Source organism: Manacus vitellinus, unplaced genomic scaffold (genome assembly GCF_001715985.3).
Source record: "Manacus vitellinus isolate BGI_N305 unplaced genomic scaffold, ASM171598v3 scaffold_24_pilon, whole genome shotgun sequence".
Taxonomy (NCBI): domain Eukaryota; kingdom Metazoa; phylum Chordata; class Aves; order Passeriformes; family Pipridae; genus Manacus; species Manacus vitellinus.
In genome coordinates this window covers 5,942,492-5,962,422 of record NW_021939798.1, presented here as the reverse complement: position 1 = coordinate 5,962,422, position 19,931 = coordinate 5,942,492, and the positions used below count along the sequence as shown (strand labels likewise).

At 45.2% G+C, this 19,931-nt stretch overlaps 1 protein-coding gene and 1 long non-coding RNA gene across 4 annotated transcripts in view; one reads left to right on the top strand and one right to left on the bottom strand.

The window, feature by feature from the left end:
* TMEM94 (transmembrane protein 94) overlaps positions 1-19,931 on the top strand; it is a 42,912-nt gene that overhangs the window by 16,451 nt on the left and 6,530 nt on the right. For 2 of the 3 annotated variants that reach the window (XM_018073248.2, XM_018073247.2), the window contains exons 10-26: positions 3,363-3,419; positions 4,853-4,957; positions 5,572-5,736; positions 5,883-6,092; positions 6,383-6,698; positions 7,445-7,618; positions 10,809-10,911; positions 12,118-12,335; positions 13,544-13,725; positions 13,926-14,064; positions 14,686-14,801; positions 15,656-15,755; positions 17,129-17,237; positions 17,778-17,967; positions 18,513-18,590; positions 18,954-19,039; positions 19,590-19,671. In XM_018073248.2, the coding sequence (XP_017928737.1) occupies positions 3,363-3,419; positions 4,853-4,957; positions 5,572-5,736; positions 5,883-6,092; positions 6,383-6,698; positions 7,445-7,618; positions 10,809-10,911; positions 12,118-12,335; positions 13,544-13,725; positions 13,926-14,064; positions 14,686-14,801; positions 15,656-15,755; positions 17,129-17,237; positions 17,778-17,967; positions 18,513-18,590; positions 18,954-19,039; positions 19,590-19,671 (2,430 nt within the window). The remainder of the gene's footprint in view (positions 1-3,362; positions 3,420-4,852; positions 4,958-5,571; positions 5,737-5,882; positions 6,093-6,382; positions 6,699-7,444; positions 7,619-10,808; positions 10,912-12,117; positions 12,336-13,543; positions 13,726-13,925; positions 14,065-14,685; positions 14,802-15,655; positions 15,756-17,128; positions 17,238-17,777; positions 17,968-18,512; positions 18,591-18,953; positions 19,040-19,589; positions 19,672-19,931) is intronic. The other variant, XM_018073249.2, reaches the window with a different exon arrangement.
* LOC108639806 lies at positions 7,390-19,904 on the bottom strand. The gene is made up of 3 exons (XR_001920748.2): positions 19,580-19,904; positions 10,341-10,470; positions 7,390-7,503 (listed from the first exon to the last, which is right to left on the bottom strand). It is a non-coding gene; the product is annotated as an uncharacterized LOC108639806 (long non-coding RNA).

The window sequence follows — 19,931 nt, the reverse complement described above, 5'->3', positions numbered from 1 at the left end:
AACTTGGGAATTTTTAGCCAGTGGGAAGGAATGGCATACATGAGATCCTCTGTAATCCCCTGTTTTAATATGTGGGCTGAACAGCCCTTTCCTGAGACTCTGGGGTTTCACTTGCAGGTGTGGCATTTGCAGTAGGTCAGGGAGTGAGAGAAGTTTCTGGTGTTTGTGCTGATTTGGGGAGTGGAGTTTGCTGGTCTGATGGACTGTGATGCCTGTTGGGCATCTCTTGTTCTGTCCTGGTGGCAATGTTGGTGAGGTGCACTGAGCTATGTTTGTCTTCTGTGCTGATTTCTGTTACTTGGGCATAGTTTCTCTTTCCTTCTTGTCCTCCCTTGGTCTCTGTGGCCCTGGGTGTGTGTTTTCTGTTCTTTACCCTCCAGTTGTACATGACGAAGCTTCCTGTGTCCTGGGAGGGAGGACACATCCCTCAGTGCCATTTCCACCTTTACCTTTTCTTCTCCACTTCTCCACTTTACCTTTTCTAACCACTCTCAGCATCACTTGGTTTCTGTCTTTGGAACCTTCCTTTTTCCCTTCACACCTTGTTATTTGGGAAAAGCCAGAGCTCCTTGGCTTCCTTACTTCATCTCAACATACCTATTTGCCCTGTCACTCATATTTGCACCTTCCTTGTGTTTTTTCCTGTCTTCTCCTTTTTCTTGTCCAGGCAACTGTCTCTGTCCAGCCAGCTCTTTCTGTGACATCTCAAACATGATCCTCCATCCTGGCTGCTGCAGAACAGCTGTTGGGATGTGCCTTGGTCATTCCCCCCCTGACTAAGGCAGTCTTGGCCTCTCTATTTCCCTCCTTCCTTCTCTCTTCTCTGTTCAAAATGTAGCAGGTAAGACTCTTTCCCTCTCCAAACACCTGGCCTGTGTGGCACTCTTCTCCCCTTCCTATCATGTTCAAGCTGTTTGATTCCCAATTTTTCCAGGCCATAGGTGACCCTTGACTGTTTGCAGGACACAAACCAGTGCCCCCCCAAACAAGCCCCTGCCTCAAGTTGCATTACTGCAGTTGAACTACAGAAACATTTCTTTTAGAAAGGAATTTGCTGCTGGTTTGAAAACATTTGTACTGCCTTTGATATGTTGTTTCAGTTATTACTTACCTTCACTGCTAAAAAGGACGTTCTATTTTAGTGGGAATTTTTGCAGTATCTGATTTTCAGCCCTTGGAACATTTACATCTTTTGTCTCCTAGATTTACGAGCGTGTCAATCAAAATTCTGGTCCATTGTAACTGCTCACATTCCCTTTTACCATCTCTGGTTAAGTAAACAGTTTAAGCACCTTGGGGCACTGTAAGCATATTTTCCAAACCTTTAATCTTTCTCTTGGCTTTCCTCTTAGCTTTCTCCAGTGTTTCAGGATCACTGTAGAATTATGAGTCTCAAAACCCACAAAATATTCCAGTTACACTTGTGCTTGTGCTAAATTTCAGAATAATTTGGACTTTCTATTGTGTATTCCCTTGTTTGTGCAACAAAGGATCATATTAGATTCTTTAGCCATTGCTTTAAAGGGCCAGGCTTTGTTCAGCTGCAGTTCCTGCTTTCTAAGAGTCCTCATCCTGTAAGTCCAACCTTCATTTTTGCACCTAAATATGCAGCCTTAGTTTTGTGCCTGTTGGGATTCATGTTTTTGCTTATTACCCAAGCAGTCCATATTGTTCTGTAACAGTGATCTGTTCTCCTTATGCTGCACCCTGACCCAAACTTTATTATATAGTTTACAGTCTCCGTCAGTATTTTTTCTTTTTAGTTTTTTTTCAGGCTATTAACAAAATACCCAAGTTTGTCCCTGCTTGAGTTAGTAACACATACTAATGCAAATAATTTTTCTGTTCCATTTAGGGATAATCTGTTTCTAATATATCTAATAAGGGCCCTATTTTCCTGGTATTTTTGTTAGAAAACCAGTAAAGTATTTATCATCAAGTCAAAGTACCAGGTGGTTTATGTCAAAAGCATTACTTTTATCAGTCAAATTTATAATTTTGTCAAAAAAAGATATCACAATAGTCTGATGAGATTTGCTGCTCATATACTTGTGATGTTTGGCACTGATTGTATTATTCCACTTCTTTTCTTTTAATTAAGTCTCATATTAGCTGCTCTGTTATTCTGTCTGAAATCAAAGTCTGTCTGGGGTCCTGTGGTAACTTGGATGGTTCTCCTTCCCTTTTTGGGCATTGGCACCACTTCCATTGAACTGGGACTCAATCCATAGTTCCAGCCTTGTGCAAAATCAGCAGTAACAGTCATTGTCCAGACCTGCTAATTTAAACATATTTACTTTCAGTAGCTAGTGTTGGAATGGAAAATATTTCATAGTTATCATATGGTATGATTGTATCACTGAATAGGGAATAGCAATATTTATTTAACACGTCTGCCTCGCCTGCAATATCGTTTGCAATTTCACTGTCCTTAGCAAGCAGTGGACTGGTTTTAATTTACTAATGGTATACTTTTCCCTAGTTTTTATGTTAATTTTTATTTCTATTTTCACTTCCACTCACAACTGGATTCTTATTTTTACTATGGGATTGTTGCTTTTTAAAATTGTGACAAAATGTTCTTAAACAGTTCCTAATTATCCTTCATAGTTCTCAGTTTAAGTTATTTCTGACTAATTTCTCTTGGCTTTTTTCAGCTTTGTTAAATTGATCCTTTTTAGAGTGTCAGATATATGCATTATTATTTGGGCTGCTGTTTTATTTACATACAAGTGTAATTGCCATATCCACTTTTGATTATGAGTAGACCTAAACTTTTTCAAAATTATGTCTTCTGTGGAATTCCTTTGTGCTGGATGCACAAATCCTGAGTTAGTGAATGGCTCACTGTAATTCCAAGAGCCCCTTGGTAGTGCCCTGCTATAATTTCTCTTCACTTTCTGTCCACATCCCATTCATGTCACCTCATTCCTCTGTGTCCATCGTGTTCCAGGCTCCTGCTTTTCCAACCCCTTTTCCAGCTCCCTTCCTGTAACTGACCCATATAACTTAAAACCAGATCAGTCATTCCTGGCTCTTTCTGTCTAAAAATAACCATCCAGAAAAGAGCCTCCTCTGGGTCTAATTGCTGTTATTTTCTCTGTAGACATTTAGGTAATGACTGTGTGTTCCTCTGTGATGTACAGCACCAAGCACTTGGCCTGTGCTTCACAAGTAGAAAAAGACAGAGTCCATTAAAGATTTAATTGCTTTGATGAGTTATTGGTCTGCCTTGGTACAGCGATTCCCACAGAGCAGGACTCCTGATTTCTCCTCTCTGAAGGCACATACTGAGGGATGGATGTTCCTCATGACACATTTCTGAGCACAATTATAGTAACTGGTCTCTTCTCTTGCTGCAGCTTGCTAAGTTTTCAGAGGACACTCTCAGCAGCTACACAGAGATGGTATCTTCTCAGGTACTATTATTATGAATTGTTTTCTTCCATCTTCACTGCGGAACTTCACTGGTATCCTTTCCCTTCCTCTCTGATCTCCTGCTTGTTCCTAGACCCTTTTGACTCGTGTCACTTGTCCATTGTCACTCATTTGTTGCTTTAATTTACAATGCATGCAGGTTGCATGTCTTTCCCCTGCACCTTCCCATGTAAATGCTGCTCTGCTGACCAGAGATTGAGGTGACTTCAACACCGAGTCCAGTTGTGCTTCTCTGAATATTGCAAATGGTTTGAAATCAACGCTTTCTGTCCTGAAGACAGTGCCTCTTTCAAGTCCTGTTCCAGGAATAAAATAAACTTTTTATGGTGTGTGTCAGAAAGAAGGGAAGTATTTTGCTTATACTAGAAAAACCTCCTTTTTCAAGACAAAACTAAAAACCAGAGGGGATGGTGGTCAGCAAGACCAAACATACAGAGGGGACCATGGGATGTTCAGGCTTTTTAAAAGTCTGATCCTGTTTCATAGGCTCCTTAAGCTTTAAGCACATTATTAGTGCTTCCAAAGCTGGGGCAATTAAACATATAGAAGACCTTTTTTCATCCAGATTAAACAGGTGGGTAGATGAAAGACACTTCTCTGTCTAATCTGGAATTAAGATTCCCCTTTCCATAAGGAGGCAGATGGACTCCAGCAGTGATTAAGAATCCCTAGATATTATAAGAATCAATTCATATCTCCTTGCTCCCAGTCACTCAGAGGAATGTACATAGGTGCACTCACATGTGCTTCCTTTGATGAATATTTTGTTGTCTTTCTGTGCCAGTTCATCATTTAGCTGAGATGTTTCTCAGGTGGTAAATGGCAGTGATTTGAGTTGACCTCATGGATAAGATTTGCTTCTTTTGTACCTGTGTAACATTTTTGCTCAGAAGAAACTGGTTTAAATAAGAGCTTTTTTTTTTTTTCTTCCTGGTGATAGCTCATGATTGTTTTGCATTTGAGCTGACTGCTGTACTAACCCTTAGGATCCAAGGAACGTGATCTAAGGAGCTTTGGTGATGCAAAGCCCAAGGCCTCAAACTCTTATAATCCAAAGGGATGAGTTACTTCAGGAAAAGATACTGGGAGGTAGCAACTGATTCACTTGAAATGAACTCACTTCAGAATTCCATTCTGGGTTTTTGGGTAGGCAGAGGTAGTTTCAGTGAGTTCTCAATTCAACAATTGAACCGTCTGTTGGTGTTCTGTGGAAGGGGGAAGGAATGCTTTTCCCTTGGGAACATCAGCACTGTATCAGGTAACAGGTTCCCACAGAGACTGATGTTTATCTTGCAGTGTATCACTGTGTTGAAACTGAAAGCAGGTAATGTCATACTCCCTTTTTTCCTTCTCTCCCTTCATCTTTCACGGAATGAGTCTTTAATTGGCTGATGTCCTCTGCTTCCCTCCTCAGGAAATGATACGCTGTATCTGGAGTCACTTCCTCTGTGTTTTAAAAGGCAAATCCCCAACTCTGAGCTTCACTTCCAGCTTGCTCCACAGTCTGGGATCTGTCACTGTGAGTATTACTGGGTTGTCAGAAAGAGGAGCTCTATGTGGATGCTTCATTTTCACTGTTCATGTCGTCCTTCCCTGAGCACAGACTGTTAGCAGTCAGCTCACTGTGCTGGAATTAGAAACCCTTCAGGCACCTGTCTGTGTAGAAGAGTTTATAACTGTCTTATCATGTCCAAGCAGCACATTTACAGGCTAAAACAATGGTTAGAGATACTCTTTGACATCTGTCAGGCTCTGTGTTTTCCAGCTCTGGTTCTGGTCCCTTTACCTTCTTGACCTCTGTTCAAGAACCAGCTGGTTTGGGTCCTGGTAAGGTACTAGCTGGTGAAACAGGTTGAGTAGTTGCTTCCTTCCCTTGGTCTTCATGCCTTGTTTTGTAATATCCTGAGATAAAATTGGTGTTAAACTACCCATCAATCCTGTTAGAGCAAGGAATTCTTGGATTTCTTGGAGTCTTATTAGGTGCAGTTTCTTAAGACAGAAGGTTGGGGAAGAAGAGACTTGTCTGTCCTCCCATCTGTTTATTAAACTCAGGATATTAACAGCTATGCCTGAACACTGAGACACATTTTCACTGAGATTTTGCTTTTTTGGGGGTGTCGTGGGATGTTCCAGGTGCTCTGCTGTGTAGACAAGCAGGGGATTCTTTCGTGGCCAAACCCCAGCCCGGAGACTGTTCTGTTCTTCAGTGGGAAGGTGGAACCACCTCATGATAGCCATGAAGATCTGACTGATGAGCTCTCTACACGGTCCTTCTGCCATCCTGAGATGGAAGATGAGGTGAATGTGCCATAATTCTTTGCCTAAAATATGAAGAAGCAGCAAGGACGAGATCCTCTTGTACAGGAGTCCTGAAGCAGCAGGTGAATCAGCAGTGGCTGGGATTCAGCTGCTGAATCACTATTTGTTTTGTTGGTCTCTTGCAGCCCCATGAAAGAGATGCTTTGCTCTCTGGGCCCTTGGCAGACACAGTCCACATGGCCAATGAACAAGAGAGGAACAACTGGTCTAGTGATCCTCCAAAGCCTCCCGATGGCCTTGCCCACCGAAAGCCAAACAGCAGAAGCAAACATCCCTCTGGATCCAATGTGAGCTTTAGCAAGGACACAGAGGGCGGAGAGGAGGAACACACTCAGGTAAGACATACTGGAGGGGCACACAAGTAGGCTTTTGTGGAGCTGTCATTCATTCATTCATGGCTGGGCTTCGTGAACGAAGATTTGGGAAGGCTCTATCCACATTTGTTGCAGGAGCGCTGGTGGCTTATAAGGCCAATACGTGACAGACATATCTGTGGAGCTGTAAGACAGACTCAAACCCATGGAGTTTCCACTTCTGGGGAATTTACCTGGGAATTCCTTGCAGGATTCTGGGCTCAAGCTGTATTCTCTGTAACCAACTGGAATTTCCCTGTCTGTTGGACCAGGTTGTTGGGGACAGCGAGGTGTTGGCTTGTGAGGCCGAGGACTTTGTGTGTGACTACCACCTGGAGATGCTGAGCCTGTCCCAAGACCAGCAGAACCCCTCCTGCATCCAGTTTGATGACTCCAACTGGCACATGCACCTGAATTCCCTGAAGCCCCTGGGCCTGAACGTGCTGCTCAACCTGTGCAACGCCAGCGTGACAGAGCGGCTGTGCCGCTTCTCCGACCACCTCTGCAACATCGCCCTCCAGGAAACACACAACGCTGTGCTGCCTGTCCACGTGCCCTGGGGCCTCTGTGAGCTTGCCAGGCTAATAGGTGAGGAGAAATTGGATGAGCAGACGCAGAGAAATCAGAGCTGTCAATAGACACTTAATCCTTAGAGAGCACAAGAATATTTCCCCGGTCCTGGCTGCTGAGAAGGTGGAAATACAGAGCTGACTCTGCTGTTGTTCAGTTGCCAAAAGAGTCTATTAAAGAGATTGCTTTTGGCAAGTTCTGACATTGTCAACACTATCAAAGGAATGAATGTCATCAAGGATATTACCAGCCAGCCCTGGCTAGGCTTGGTATCCTTCTGGCCTGAGTCTGCCAATCTCATCAGGAGACAAAGAATACCTGCTAATGAACAGCTATCTGCCCTGTCTTTACTGTAAGGCCTTACAGGGAGTTTGGGGATAAATGATGTAAGGTACCTCAGCTCATTTTATAGATTGGAAAACTAAGGCACAGGAGAGATAAGAGGTTAGAGGTAACACTAGGATTAAAATCTGAAAACTTGAACTCACTTCTGTGCCTGTCCTTCCATGTTACAGTTTCTCTCTTCAGTGAACCAGAAGCATGAACACTGTAATTACTAATAACATCTAGTCCTTCTGAATTTTTTAACCACAGATCTTGAGCCATCTTTCTGTAGATGCACAGAGAGCACAGCTTACCTACCAGTTCCTGGAGAGATGTCAGAATGAGCACAGGCAAAGTGGGTGGCAGAGAAGCAGGAGAAGGGACCTTTCTTTTGCTTTGGTTTGAGCTTAATTTTTCTCCTCCTTGTGTTCACGTTTCAGGTTTCACACCGGGTGCTAAAGATCTCTTCAAGCAGGAGAACTATTTGGCCTTGTACCGCCTGCCAAGTGATGAGATGGTTAAGGAAACAATCCTGGGGAAGCTTTCATCCATCACCAAGAGGAGACCCCCCCTGAGCCACATGATTAACCTGTTTGTGAAGGACACCACTACCAGTAAGGCTGCCCCTTTCTTTGGGCATCCACTTGAAATGGGGGGATCTTTTCTGAAGAGAGCCTGGAAAATGTCATGCTGGAAGAGTCTGGAGTGGGGTGATAGCCCTGCTCTGCCCATGGCCAGCACAGATATGCTCAACAAACCCTAGTGATCAGCTGTGGCATACTGAGGGGGGGAATCCTTCCCAGCTTTGACTCACTCCAGAATCATAAATAATTTTTAAAAATTATCTTAGCACATAGTAGGCCTCATTTCTGGGACCAAGTGGCAGAGCAGAGCAAGGTGTGGGTTTATTGGCTTTTTAACAGACTTCATGATGGTAGTGAAACTGATACTGCACAGTGTTGAATATTACTCAGGGTTTTAGTTAGTGATGGTCATCCTTCTGATAAATCATAATCTTTGTGAGTTGTCTAGTGTATTATATTGCATGCTCCTATATTGCATACCAATAAGAAATCTCATAAATCCCATGCAAACTCATAGTGACCATGAATACAACACCTGAAGCCACACTGACTTCTCCACTCCTTCTACTACTTCTTATTCCTGTAGGAACGGGCTGGGATGGAAAGGATGTGCAGCTGGGCACTGTGAGGTCTTAAAGCACCTCAGCAAGATTTAACAGCTTGCCTGTCAGAGCTCTTAGGCTCTTTGTAATTCCTTAAATTGACTGAACTTGGCTCTCTAGAGCTGACATATGTTCAATATTGAATTTGAAATATGATCATTATGCTGGCCAGAGTTTTACCAGGTTAACTGTCTTCTCTTGCCTAATTCTGCTTAAATTTATATCTTTATCTGAAGAGGAACTTTTTAATTTGTTCTGATTGCTGCTATCTTGCCTTTGTGAACAGGAATTATTTTGATGCTGAGATTCTTAGTGTAGGGAAAAAACCTTTAATGTTGCCTCATTTCAACTCCTTATCCTCACTTTTAAACGGTTTAGTTTAGAGGCTGGAGCTCAGACAAATATGTGTGTGACCTGGATTATGCTGTCTAGAGTAAATTCTAAGAGGAATTTTGCCAGCTGGGGTTAGTTAACCACTGAACACCTCTCACACAATAGTCTTGTCACTTGAAGCTTTCTAAAATATTACCATTTTAGAACCAGAAATACTGGACTGTGCAGAAAACATTGGCTGAAATCAAATGGCTCTGCTTATGCAGAGGTCAGACCAGATGATCATAACTAACCTCTCTCGATACCTTATTTGTGAATAAATCTTTGAATCCACCCACTCCCACGACAGGCTGCAGTCAAAGGGAAACACATAATAAATTCTACAGCTGTAGCAGAAATAGGAGGCAGATTATCTGTATGTTCCCTTGCCATTCCATTGAAATACGTGTCTCACCATCTGGCAGTGTTCATCCCAAATCCATAGTAACCACATGGAAATGAGGGGCTCACCGGCATCTTCCACCCTCTCTGTCTCCCTTTGCTGTAGCCGCACTCCTCGATTCCTCTTGCTCTGCCTCACTGGCTCAGCTGCAGTGGTTTGGTCCTTCCTAACGAGTCCCAGCAGCCATGAATGGCTGGTCATACTCCCTGCCTCATTCATTAGTTTTTTCCCTTTTGCCAGAGAAATCCTGGCCTTCAAGTCCACGATTTGGGCAGGGAAGAGGCTAAGCTCACTTTACTGGCAATGAACTCCTTCTAGTTCATAATGTGTGCTGTCACTGCCACTTACTCCTTAGCAGGATTGTGGTGTGGGATGCTGATAGGATTGAATGGGAAGTGGATTGCAATTGCTGTCAGGCACGAACAGTGTGTGTGTGGTCATCTGCAAGCTCTGTCCAGGACATAGGTTTTGCATGGATCAATAAACATCTCTTGTTGCCTCTTTCCTAGCAAGGACTATCTGACCTTAGGAGCAAGGTGGGAAGGATTAGGTGTTTATACAATAAAATTAACCAGAGCTCTGCACAAGTACTCCTTTGTGTCCCTGAGACAGGTTCCTTTTTTCACACACAGTCTCTATTCGTCTCTGAGGTTTGTTATGCTGATAAACTTGGCATGTGTTGACTATTTATAGCAGAAAGCAGAGAGCTGCTATGTTTTGGAAAATCCTCTGGTGTTCCTGAAGGTCCCTGCCTGGTTTCTGCAAGTGGATATTCTTGGCTCTTGATTTCAGCCAGTGTGAGCATTAGCAGTCAGCAACAATGCCTGCAAGAAGCCTCTGGGCTCATTTTTCTTGGCAGTGATTTTTTTTTTTCATTAGCTCAGCTTTGAAGCTGTTGGGGGCAAAGTCACAGAGCAGCTGGAGGAGGGAACGTAGACGGAGAGGTCTGCGTGAGTGCAATGTTAATATGTGATGCAAATGAGAGGGAGCAGGAGCTGGGGATGGGGGGGCAGCCCCACATCCCCTAACTGGTGTCCTGTGCCTGGGACCTGCATCAGACAAGTGATATCACACACCTTCAAGAAAAACTTTTTAACACCTCTGTCTACAAGAGGGAACAAGAGATTTAAAGTCTATATTAAAGAGTAAAGTAGGGAAAGAAAAAAAACCAGGACAAGCTGTGGTGTCCATTGATTTTTAGTTCTTCCCTAATCACAACATGAGTTACTTTTTTAGTCTGTTACGTTGAACTTTTGACTCATCCTCATTTAACACGTTTTCATGACCTTTTGTGAAACAGGCTGCTATCTGACAGGTCACACTGTCAAATTATCTGCTGCTGCTTGAATGAAAAGTATTCAAGAATAGCTCTTACCCTTCAGTTCTGTGTCTGGCCTAAAAATGAATGCACTTTCCAGCGTAGGCTGACTTTGATCCCTGTAGGCTCATCACTGCTGCTTGTACTTTCTTCAGAAGAGGCTCACAGGAATATCTCTCCTTCTGCTCTGTTGGATACAGGAGCAAGATATTATCACACCTTTGTAGGAGCAGGATTGATACACATTGTAACAGGAGAATAGGAAGGGACCACATGGCTCACATTTTATCACAGCCTTGTTTGAACCCACAGTTAGACAAAGAGCAGCTGCAGGTGCATCATCATCCTTGAGCTATTTCTTAATGGAGACAGAAGACTTTAAGCAAAGGAAAGGGGATATCTGAGGTGCCTCAGAGCAGTTTGTGGGAACAATCACCTTTAACAAATAAGGGAGCAGTTGGTGTGAAATCCCTTTCCTGGAAGCCTGTATGTGTGATGCTGACTCATTGTTCTCCTGCACTTCAGGCACTGAGCAGATGTTTTCCCATGGGACAGCTGACATCATCCTCGAGGCCTGCACAGACTTTTGGGATGGCACAGATATCTACCCCCTCTCTGGCTCTGACAGGTGGGCATCTTCCTCATTTGGTACATTCAGGAGCTTCAGATAAATTACAGAGGGAACCTGGTCACTCTGCTAAAATTCCCTTTGTGATGCTTGTTAAGCTGTTTAAGAAGAGCTTCATGTAGGTTATGAACATGAGCTATCTCTGCTTATGATTAATTGTTATCATTACAATTATAAAAAGCAATTTAAGAGATTAGATAGCAACAAGCACTCAGTTGAACTGTAAGAGCAAGCCACTTCTTACTGTATCTGTTAAAGATATTGGCCTCTTGTAAGTGGATTCTGACTGCACGATGCAGCAGGGCCATGAATTACAATCAGGTCATGCTGGTGGCAGAGAATTTTTTGTTGTTGTTCAAGACTAGTGTCTTGTCTTAAATTAAATGCAAAATGATCAGTTCTGCCTGAGCCAATTTACACAATGCATCACACCCTTTGAGTCTTGCTGCAATATCTGATAGTGTCTGCTGCATTTCCATCTATAGGCTGAATCTCTGTCCCTGCTAGCAGAGCAAACCAGTAACATTTAGTTTCACTGACTAGCAGCACATTGTTCTTCTAAGTCTCAGGTGTAAGAAAACTCCCACTGATCCTTTTTGGAATACTTATCATCTTAGAAGCCAATGAAAAATCAAATGTATAGTCTAATTTTTTACCTTTGTGTTTTCAGCTTAGAGAAAGAACTTTACCTCATTCTAGTGACTGAATCGTGACCAAACAGAAACTTCACTTACAGCTTCTGGGACCCAAACTCTGAAAGGGGATAGGAGAAAAGTCTGTTACTGCAACTATCTGTGCCATAGATACTATTGTCAGAGTTGTCAGTTCCCTCCTTGGTGTTTATGTCCCCACAGATAAATTATCTCTGATGAATTAAGCTTCTGCTGTCATGCAGGGAACTTCCTTGGAGTCACATGGCAGCCATATAGAGCATATCACGTTAATAAGTGTACTGAAGGAGCACTGTGTTCATACTCATCAACCTGACCAGCAAACATTCACCACTGCCCCTGATGGAATATGTGCTTTTGTTGTCCTGTAGTGCCTGCAGCTTGGAGAATGCAGAAACAGTAGGGAAAGGCTTATTCAGACTCTGACCACTCCTCATGGAAGACACCTTTCGAAATACACGTAACTGCAGTGCACATTGTCAGGCACGTGGCACATTTTTGCTAATCTTGCCTGCTTTTTGTCTGTTCCACGTAGGAAGAAGGTGTTGGATTTCTACCAGCGAGCCTGCCTGTCAGGATACTGCTCTGCCTTTGCATACAAGCCAATGCATTGTGCCTTGTCCTCCCAGCTCAATGGGAAGTGCATAGAGCTGGTGCAGGTCCCGGGGCAGAGTGCTATCTTCACGTGCTGTGACCTCCCTGGGACAACCCCCATCAAACAGAGCAGCAGGAGGAATAGCTGGAGCTCAGATGGTATGTGTGTCCCCAGTCCTGTCTATAATAAGGTCTGCTGCTGGGCCAGGTGCTTGATCTGATCAGCCTAGAGCTGTAAGAACACTGTTATTCAGAGTAGCAGGTGGAAATTGAGAAGGAAGGGTTTCTGAATTGCATTTCCAGAGGAAGTAGCGATGTAGCAGCTGGTAGGTGTATTTCTAGTTATGTTGTTGAAGCTTGCAGAGAAATTCTTCTCCTTGTGGGAAGTCTGTTTCTAAAGCTGGCTACTGAGAGTCAAGACTTGTGGCTATTTTGATACTTGGTTTGGTCTTTATCTAATTTTGTGGAAATCACATGTGTTGGGTTTTTCAAAGGAATGAAACGTGTGGTGGTATGTGACTATTCTCCCTTGATGGATTTTAATTCTGTGCTGAAGGGACTGATTCCCAGTAGATGAACTGTACATCTCATCCAGAACAGCAGTGGAAACTGAGAAATAAGCACATACCATTACATAAAGCCAGGAGGCTCTTTTGGGAAGCCAGTCTTAATCTTTCTCTGCCTTGGTCCCCCATTCTGTAAAATGTGATTAGTGGGCTTTCCAACAGCTGGGGACAGCTGTGACTGAGTGTTTTCACAACACTTTCCAGTCCCACCTGTGGCAAGTTTTGTGACTGTGTGAAGTGTTTTATTATTTTGTTCCTCATGCTGCTTCCAGCTCCCACTCACTGCAGGCCAATGTGGTGATGGTGAAGGAACCCTGTCAAAGAGCCTTTGCAGGGTCTCTGGGAGTGTCTGTGGTGTCATTGGAGGGGACATGATCCAGTTCCTTTGCATCAGCCCCTGGTGCTCTGATGCCACTCTGCCTCAACTAGACTCACCATGTTGTTTAAGCACAGTAGGATGTGTTTAAAATGCACATGTGAACATTATGCAGCACACACCCTTTACCTTTCTGCCCAAATTCCTTGTGACTGATCCCTGCCTTCTGTTTTGTCTTTTTCCTTTCCACACTTGCTGTTTCCCGCTTGTATTCTTGGTCACATATGTGGGGATGTCCTGAAACTGCTGCTGTGACTGGGTATGCTGGGACAAATGGATGTCTCCTTCCTCCTGTGTGTGTGTTTCTGCACGTTCCTGTGCCCTGGGGTGTTACCTCGGTGGCCTCCCCACCACATGTACTTTGTCTGATGTACATGTGGCCCCTCATGTCTCAATGTGATTGCGTGTTGTTTGCATGCCTGAAGAAGGGATTGGGGAAGTGATGGAGAAGGAAGACTGTATCCAGGCTCTGAGTGGACAGATCTTCATGGGAATGGTCTCATCTCAGTATCAGGCCCGTCTTGACATTGTCCGCCTCATTGATGGACTGGTCAATGCCTGCATCCGTTTTGTCTACTTCTCCCTGGAGGATGAGCTCAAAAGCAAGGTAAGCTGTCTCTGCTTAACCCCCTGAACTTGCATGGCCCCTGGTTGTCTGACTGGAGAGTTTAACTCCAGTGCAATCCAAGGTTAATCAGATTCAGCTCACTAATGAGCCCAGAAGGTACCTGGGCTCCAATATGGCATTGGTCTGCAGTACTCTGGCCTGGGCAGCCACACTAAAACCCTTTATCTGCTCACCCACAGGTGTTTGCTGAGAAGATGGGTCTGGAGACTGGCTGGAATTGCCACATATCCTTAACACCCAACGGTGACGTGCCTGGCTCAGAAATCCCTCCCTCCAGCCCCAGCCACGCTGGCTCCCTGCACGATGACCTGCACCAGGGTGAGAACTGCTCCTGGGCCACTTTGAATGCTATGTGTTTCCTGGAGGGTTCTTTTAAACCCATTCATAGGTTCCTGTGTCTACACCAGACACCTGATCCTTCAGAGCTTTGAGCACAAAACTGGAAGGGCCTGAGGTGTGCACGTGAGCAAGAGCTCGTTACATTTATAGACTTTCTACCCAGCCAGTACCACAGTTGTTGGAAACAGATAGCCAGCTGTGCACCAGCTGCCATGAACTTACAACTGCTCATCAGGGCTTTTGGTTCTTTTTGGGGCTCTGGTTAAGCCACTGAGGGTTTCTTGCCTGTGCATTACTTTTTTTTCTTGCTTCAGGTGGGATTTCTTTACTTTCTTCCCCTAGAAGGACAGCAGAACAGATAAACTATCATGTCTTAAAAGAGCAGAGACTAGGCTCACATATCTACCTCTGAACAGATTAGTCATCTAAAAATACAGCATTTTAGATGACTGAGTGTGAGATCTAAGTGTTGCTAACCTAGAAAATCAGGCCTCACGTTTCCTGGCTTCTGCAGTGCCATGTGAATATCCCATGTGGGTGGCACAGGGGTGGCAGAGGCAGGTTGGTGCTTATTGTTTATGCTGCTTCTCTCTGCTCCAGTTTCTCGAGATGACGTGGAGGGGCTTCTGCTCATGGAAGAGGAAGGGCACTCGGATCTCATCAGCTTTCAGCCAACAGACAGTGATATCCCCAGCTTCCTGGAGGACTGTAACAGGGTGAGGGCCCTTTCCCTGTGCACCTTGTACTCTTGTCATGGTCAGCAGTATCACCTCATTACTCCCAAAGGGAATTCTTCAAAGCACATAGACTGGTTTACACTGGGACTCCTGATTTCCCCCAGCCTCTTCCAGCTTGGTATCTAGAGCCTGGGAAGTTTGGGATTCTCTCCCCTCGTCACTTCTGCTGAACAGCTCTTTGCTTTGGCATTTAGGAGTGGGGATTACCACACACAGAGTAGCCTTGAGAGCTGCATCTCATTTCCTCTGGGTCCCCTTCCCATGGGCTGGGAACATCCCCACATTCTGTGCAGACAAAGGAAACTGTCTCTCCTCCAGCTGTGAACCATGGCTGGTGCTGCCCAGTGGTCAGTGTGGGACAAGCTCTTCCTGCCTCATAAAAACCTCATGCTCAGCAGAGATTAGAGGAATATCAGAGATAGATCCAAGTTAAAAAAAAAAATCTATTAGGTCTGGTTTCAGAAGGCAAGAACCCTTCTTCCCTTGCTGCAATGTTGGTGTGGCTGCAATTGAAATAGATCTTGTTGCTGGGAGACAGCACATGTGTCTGACTAGACTCTCCACACACGTAAAAAGCCTTAGAAATCCTTGAGCACAGTTTTGTCACACTAACCTTACAAACAAGCACAAACAGCTTGCATTTCAGTGTAGAACTTTTAACAAAAGTGGCTCGGGACAGCCAGTTCTATCTACAGGGACATGAATTTGTATCTGATCTAGCAGTTGCATAGTTCTAGGAATCATCACTCCCATTTCAGCAGTTTGCTCTGAAATGCCTCTCCTTCACACACACACACTACTGCCCTGCTTAATCTCTCCTTTCTCTTTTCCAGGCCAAACTCCCTCGGGGGATCCACCAGGTGAGACCTCACCTGCAGAACATTGACAATGTGCCTTTGCTGGTGCCTCTCTTCACAGACTGCACCCCAGAGAGTAAGTGGCACAGAGTGTGAGTCCTGTGAATACCTTCCCCAGCTATTTGCTCTGGCTCATCCCAGTGTGCACACAGGTGAAGGGAAGGGGATATGTTCCACAAGTCTATACTGGTATTAATGACCCTGTGGCTACCTGTGGGAAGCCAGGTGTTAACTTCATTTTAGTCCCCATCTACTGAATTGGGCTAAGAACCACTCCCTTCAATTTGCATTCGTAAGAGACACAAAAGCAAACATTCAAAATGCTACTGCCTCTTATTAAATAAGTATTATCAGTGCACCAGGAGACTTTGATCTCTGCTCACAACCCTCACTGCCTTATATAAATCAGAAATCACTTCCCAGAAGAATTTTCCCCTGGCAATTGCTGTTAACACCTTCTGCTGCTTTGCAGAGTTTTTGATTGCAGAAAACCAGAAAGGGCAAAATTTTTTTCCCTCTCTGAGGCACTACATTGTCTAAGAAAGGGTCTGAGTGCTCTGCTGGCTAACACCTGCCCAGTCTCCAGCAAAAGTGTGAAGCATCTTTATGATTTGGCATTTCAGAACCTCTGGCCACAGTTTATAGTGTACCAGTCACAGCCCACTTTGTGCCCAAATTTCCTCTCTCTTTTTGACAGAAGTGGCAGTTCTCCACTCAACCCAACCCCTCACTGGGCTGCAGATCTGTGTGCACCAGGCATTTAGATAAGTTGTTTACACAGGAATCTGTGGAGGGGAGGCTTGAGGTTTTTTTGCCTGGAGCATTCCAGAAAATCCATATATACACAGAGCACTGTGTATGGAGCTACAGAATAAAAATCAGATCAAACAGCAGCTTTGATTTAGAGGCCCCGAGGGGTGTTGATAAACATATTGATGAAGGCTAGAGGTGGTGGTGGGTGGGAGTGCAGGAACAGAGACTGGCTCTGAGTATGGCTAAGTGTGGCACTGCTTTTGGAGTGGTTTGCTATATTCCCTCTGTTCCTTTAGACTTGGGAGAACAGTAGGGACGTGCTGCTGAGCAGAGTTTGAAATGCTGTATTTATTTTAGGTTTATTTCATTTCTGCTGTTTTCTAACAAGAGTATTTGATGCTGAAGCTGTCTTATGCACCAGCTCTGGTCTGAAAGAAATGTGCTGGAGATGCAAATCTCTGGGCCAGAGTTCTGTGAACCATATCTCTGTCCCTGCAGTGGCAGAGCACCTGGTCTGCAGTTAGTTACCTATCTTATTGGATATCTTTGTGGATCTCACTGTATATGACTGGCAGCTGGGGCAATTTTAAAAGATCTGACTGCCTGTTATCCAGAGTGGAAGGAGTGTGTGAAACACTGCATCTTTGTGTGCATAATGACATGACACACTGTGTTCCTCCTTCTGTCCCTTGGCAGCCATGTGTGAGATGATCAAGATCATGCAGGAGTATGGGGAGGTGACTTGCTGTCTGGGAAGCTCTGCCAACCTTCGGAACAGCTGCCTCTTCCTGCAAAGTGATATCAGGTGGGGCAGGATCTATTCCTCCTCTGGCTGCCTTTGCCTTGATCTTAGTGAGTGCCCAGCCATGGGTCACACCACACCTGTGGATTGTGCAGGGGGATCCTCACAGTTTCTCTGTCCACTATTAGCTGCATTTGTCTCCATAAGGGAGGTCTGGATGGGATGACTACTTAGGTCCCTTGACGCAGAGAGAGATTTTTCTCTGTCTTTGAAAGGAAGATACTCTCTTGCATGCTGGTCTGTTATACCCCAACTGGCATTACAGATGCTTCCCATTGGGTGAAAGAGTGGAAATACCCCTCTGGATCAGCCAATTTGTTGACCTTGTGCCACAAACCCAAATATGTTGATTATTTCTTTAAGAATAACTGAAAGTTTAGGGGCATTGATTCTAAATTGATGTAATAGCTCCAGGCTTCTCTACAAGCAAGGTAGACAGAGGTAGTGTGGCACAACACCCTGTGACTTTACAAGCTGAACTGCAGTGAAATGTGGTTTCTCCTCTGGGATGAGGACTCTGATGCTTCTGTGTTGTCCTTGCAGTATAGCACTGGACCCTCTCTACCCATCTCGCTGCTCCTGGGAGACCTTTGGCTATGCCACCAGCACCACCCTGACCAACGTCTCTGATGAGCTCACCCCCCTGCAGCTCTCAGGGCAGCTCAACAGCCTGCCCTGCTCCATGTCCTTCCGCCAAGAAGAGAGTACCAGCATCATCAGGCTGATAGAGCAGGTGAGCCAGGCACATCTCCTCTCCAGGACCCACAGGGAGCAGAGCCCAGGAGCTGACATGAGCATTCTCCTTGAGGTGCCCATAGAAAGCTTCCAGCACTAGGTTTTCTTGTGTCTCCTGTCCTTTGCTCAGAAAGCCCAACAGAGAGAGAATCTTCCTGCCTGGCTTTACTGGTTCAAGGTGTAGGGGATGGTTTGGGAATGGTGCCTTGTGGCAAAAGAACGTGATTATTGTTCACCTGGATGGAATATAATCTTACAAAGATCCCTAGAGAGCCAGACAACAGTGCATGATTAGGGAGAAGTGTAACCCCAGAAAAGCCATGAGTTTAAACAGATTTACCCCTTGGTAAAATTCTGCCTTTTTCTTCATAACCTCTACATCCAGGCAAGAGACGTTCCCTTTTTGCTTTCAATGTGTCCAGACCCTCTCCCTGCCCACTTCCCCTGCGGGCCACATGTCCTGCCCCTGCCTGCCAATAACTGCTCCTGGCTGACAGCTGCTCCAGCACTTGGAGGGCTCTGAGGGCTTGTTCTTCCTTCCAGGCCAGGCATGCGACCTACGGGATCCGCAAGTGCTTCCTCTTCCTGCTGCAGTGCCAGCTGACCTTGGTTGTCATTCAGGTGAGTCCTGGCCTGGCTGGGGACAGCATTTAGCTCAGAGGACAGGAGTGTGAGCATGTATATGGGTGGCTGCAGTGGGGCAGCCTCGGGAGAGGAACGTGGCCTTCAGTCAGGTTTGGTGGAATTACAAATAGAGACTGTGTGATCTCAGCCTGCCCCTTCTCCCTGACCCTCATGCAGGGGTTTCTTTTCAAACCCTTTTTCCCTGGAGAAAAGCACCCCCCTGCAACATGTGGAGGGGCTGTGCAGTGGCAGCCTAGTTATCAGCTCATCCCAGTGTTTTGGGGGAAGTCAGGAGCGTCTTGGGTAACAAACCTCTCCTACCACTGCTCACACTCTTCACTCTGAATTGTTTCTGTCCAGTTCCTCTCCTGCCTGGTGCAGCTGCCCCCCATCCTCAGCACCACAGACATCGTGTGGCTCTCCTGTTTCTGCTACCCACTGCTCAGGTGAGTCTATCAGGGTGGAATCTCCTCCCACCCACGCACAGGATGCACAGACCAGTCCCTCAGCCTCACCATGTCCATGTTAAAAGAAAGCTGACTTCACCCACAGCATTCCAAGAAGGCTGCAAGGATTATTCCAAGCATCTGCCTTGACAAGGTGCTTGGAAACAGCCACAGGAGTGTTTGTGTACTGCTGTGTTAACCCTGACAGCTGTGTGAGAGCTGCTGTTATCTTGGGGCTTGAACCTCCAGCTGAAAATCATCTAATCCTTCACTGGCTGGAGTATGATGGAGAGTCTGGGGTGTCAGGTGGAGGAAAGGTACCATGGGTGGATTTTTCCCCCATCACACATTTAGAGGTCACCTCTCTCCCTGTCTACACCTACCATGAATAACACCTTTTACAGCATATGCTTAAGGCAGTGGCCAGATAAGTGCTAATGGTTCAAGCAATCTGAGGAGGTTATTTGGGTTCAAATGATAGATACAGACAAAAATGGAATAGTTCTGGTGCCTGAACATGTTACTGAAAGACTGACTTACCTTTCTCCAGTATCTCGCTCCTGGGCAAGCCTCCTCACAGCTCCATCATGACCATGGCAACAGGAAAAAACTTGACTTCCATTCCCAAGAAGGTAGGTGGCCCGTCAGATTTTAGTTGTTCACACATTTTTCTGTTCTGTTTTGTCCCAGTGTTGATGCATAACTGAGGCCCTGTGCCTTTCCAGCTCGCTTGGTAAATTGATCTGTGGCATGAGCCAGGAAGGGAATTCCTTAGTGCCAGCATACCCACAGGGCAGATCCACAGTGCAGCATCTCATCTGAACTACAGCTTGTCTTTTGCAGCCACTGATTCTCTGATGGTTCATGGAGAGGAGGTTGTGCCAGTGACATG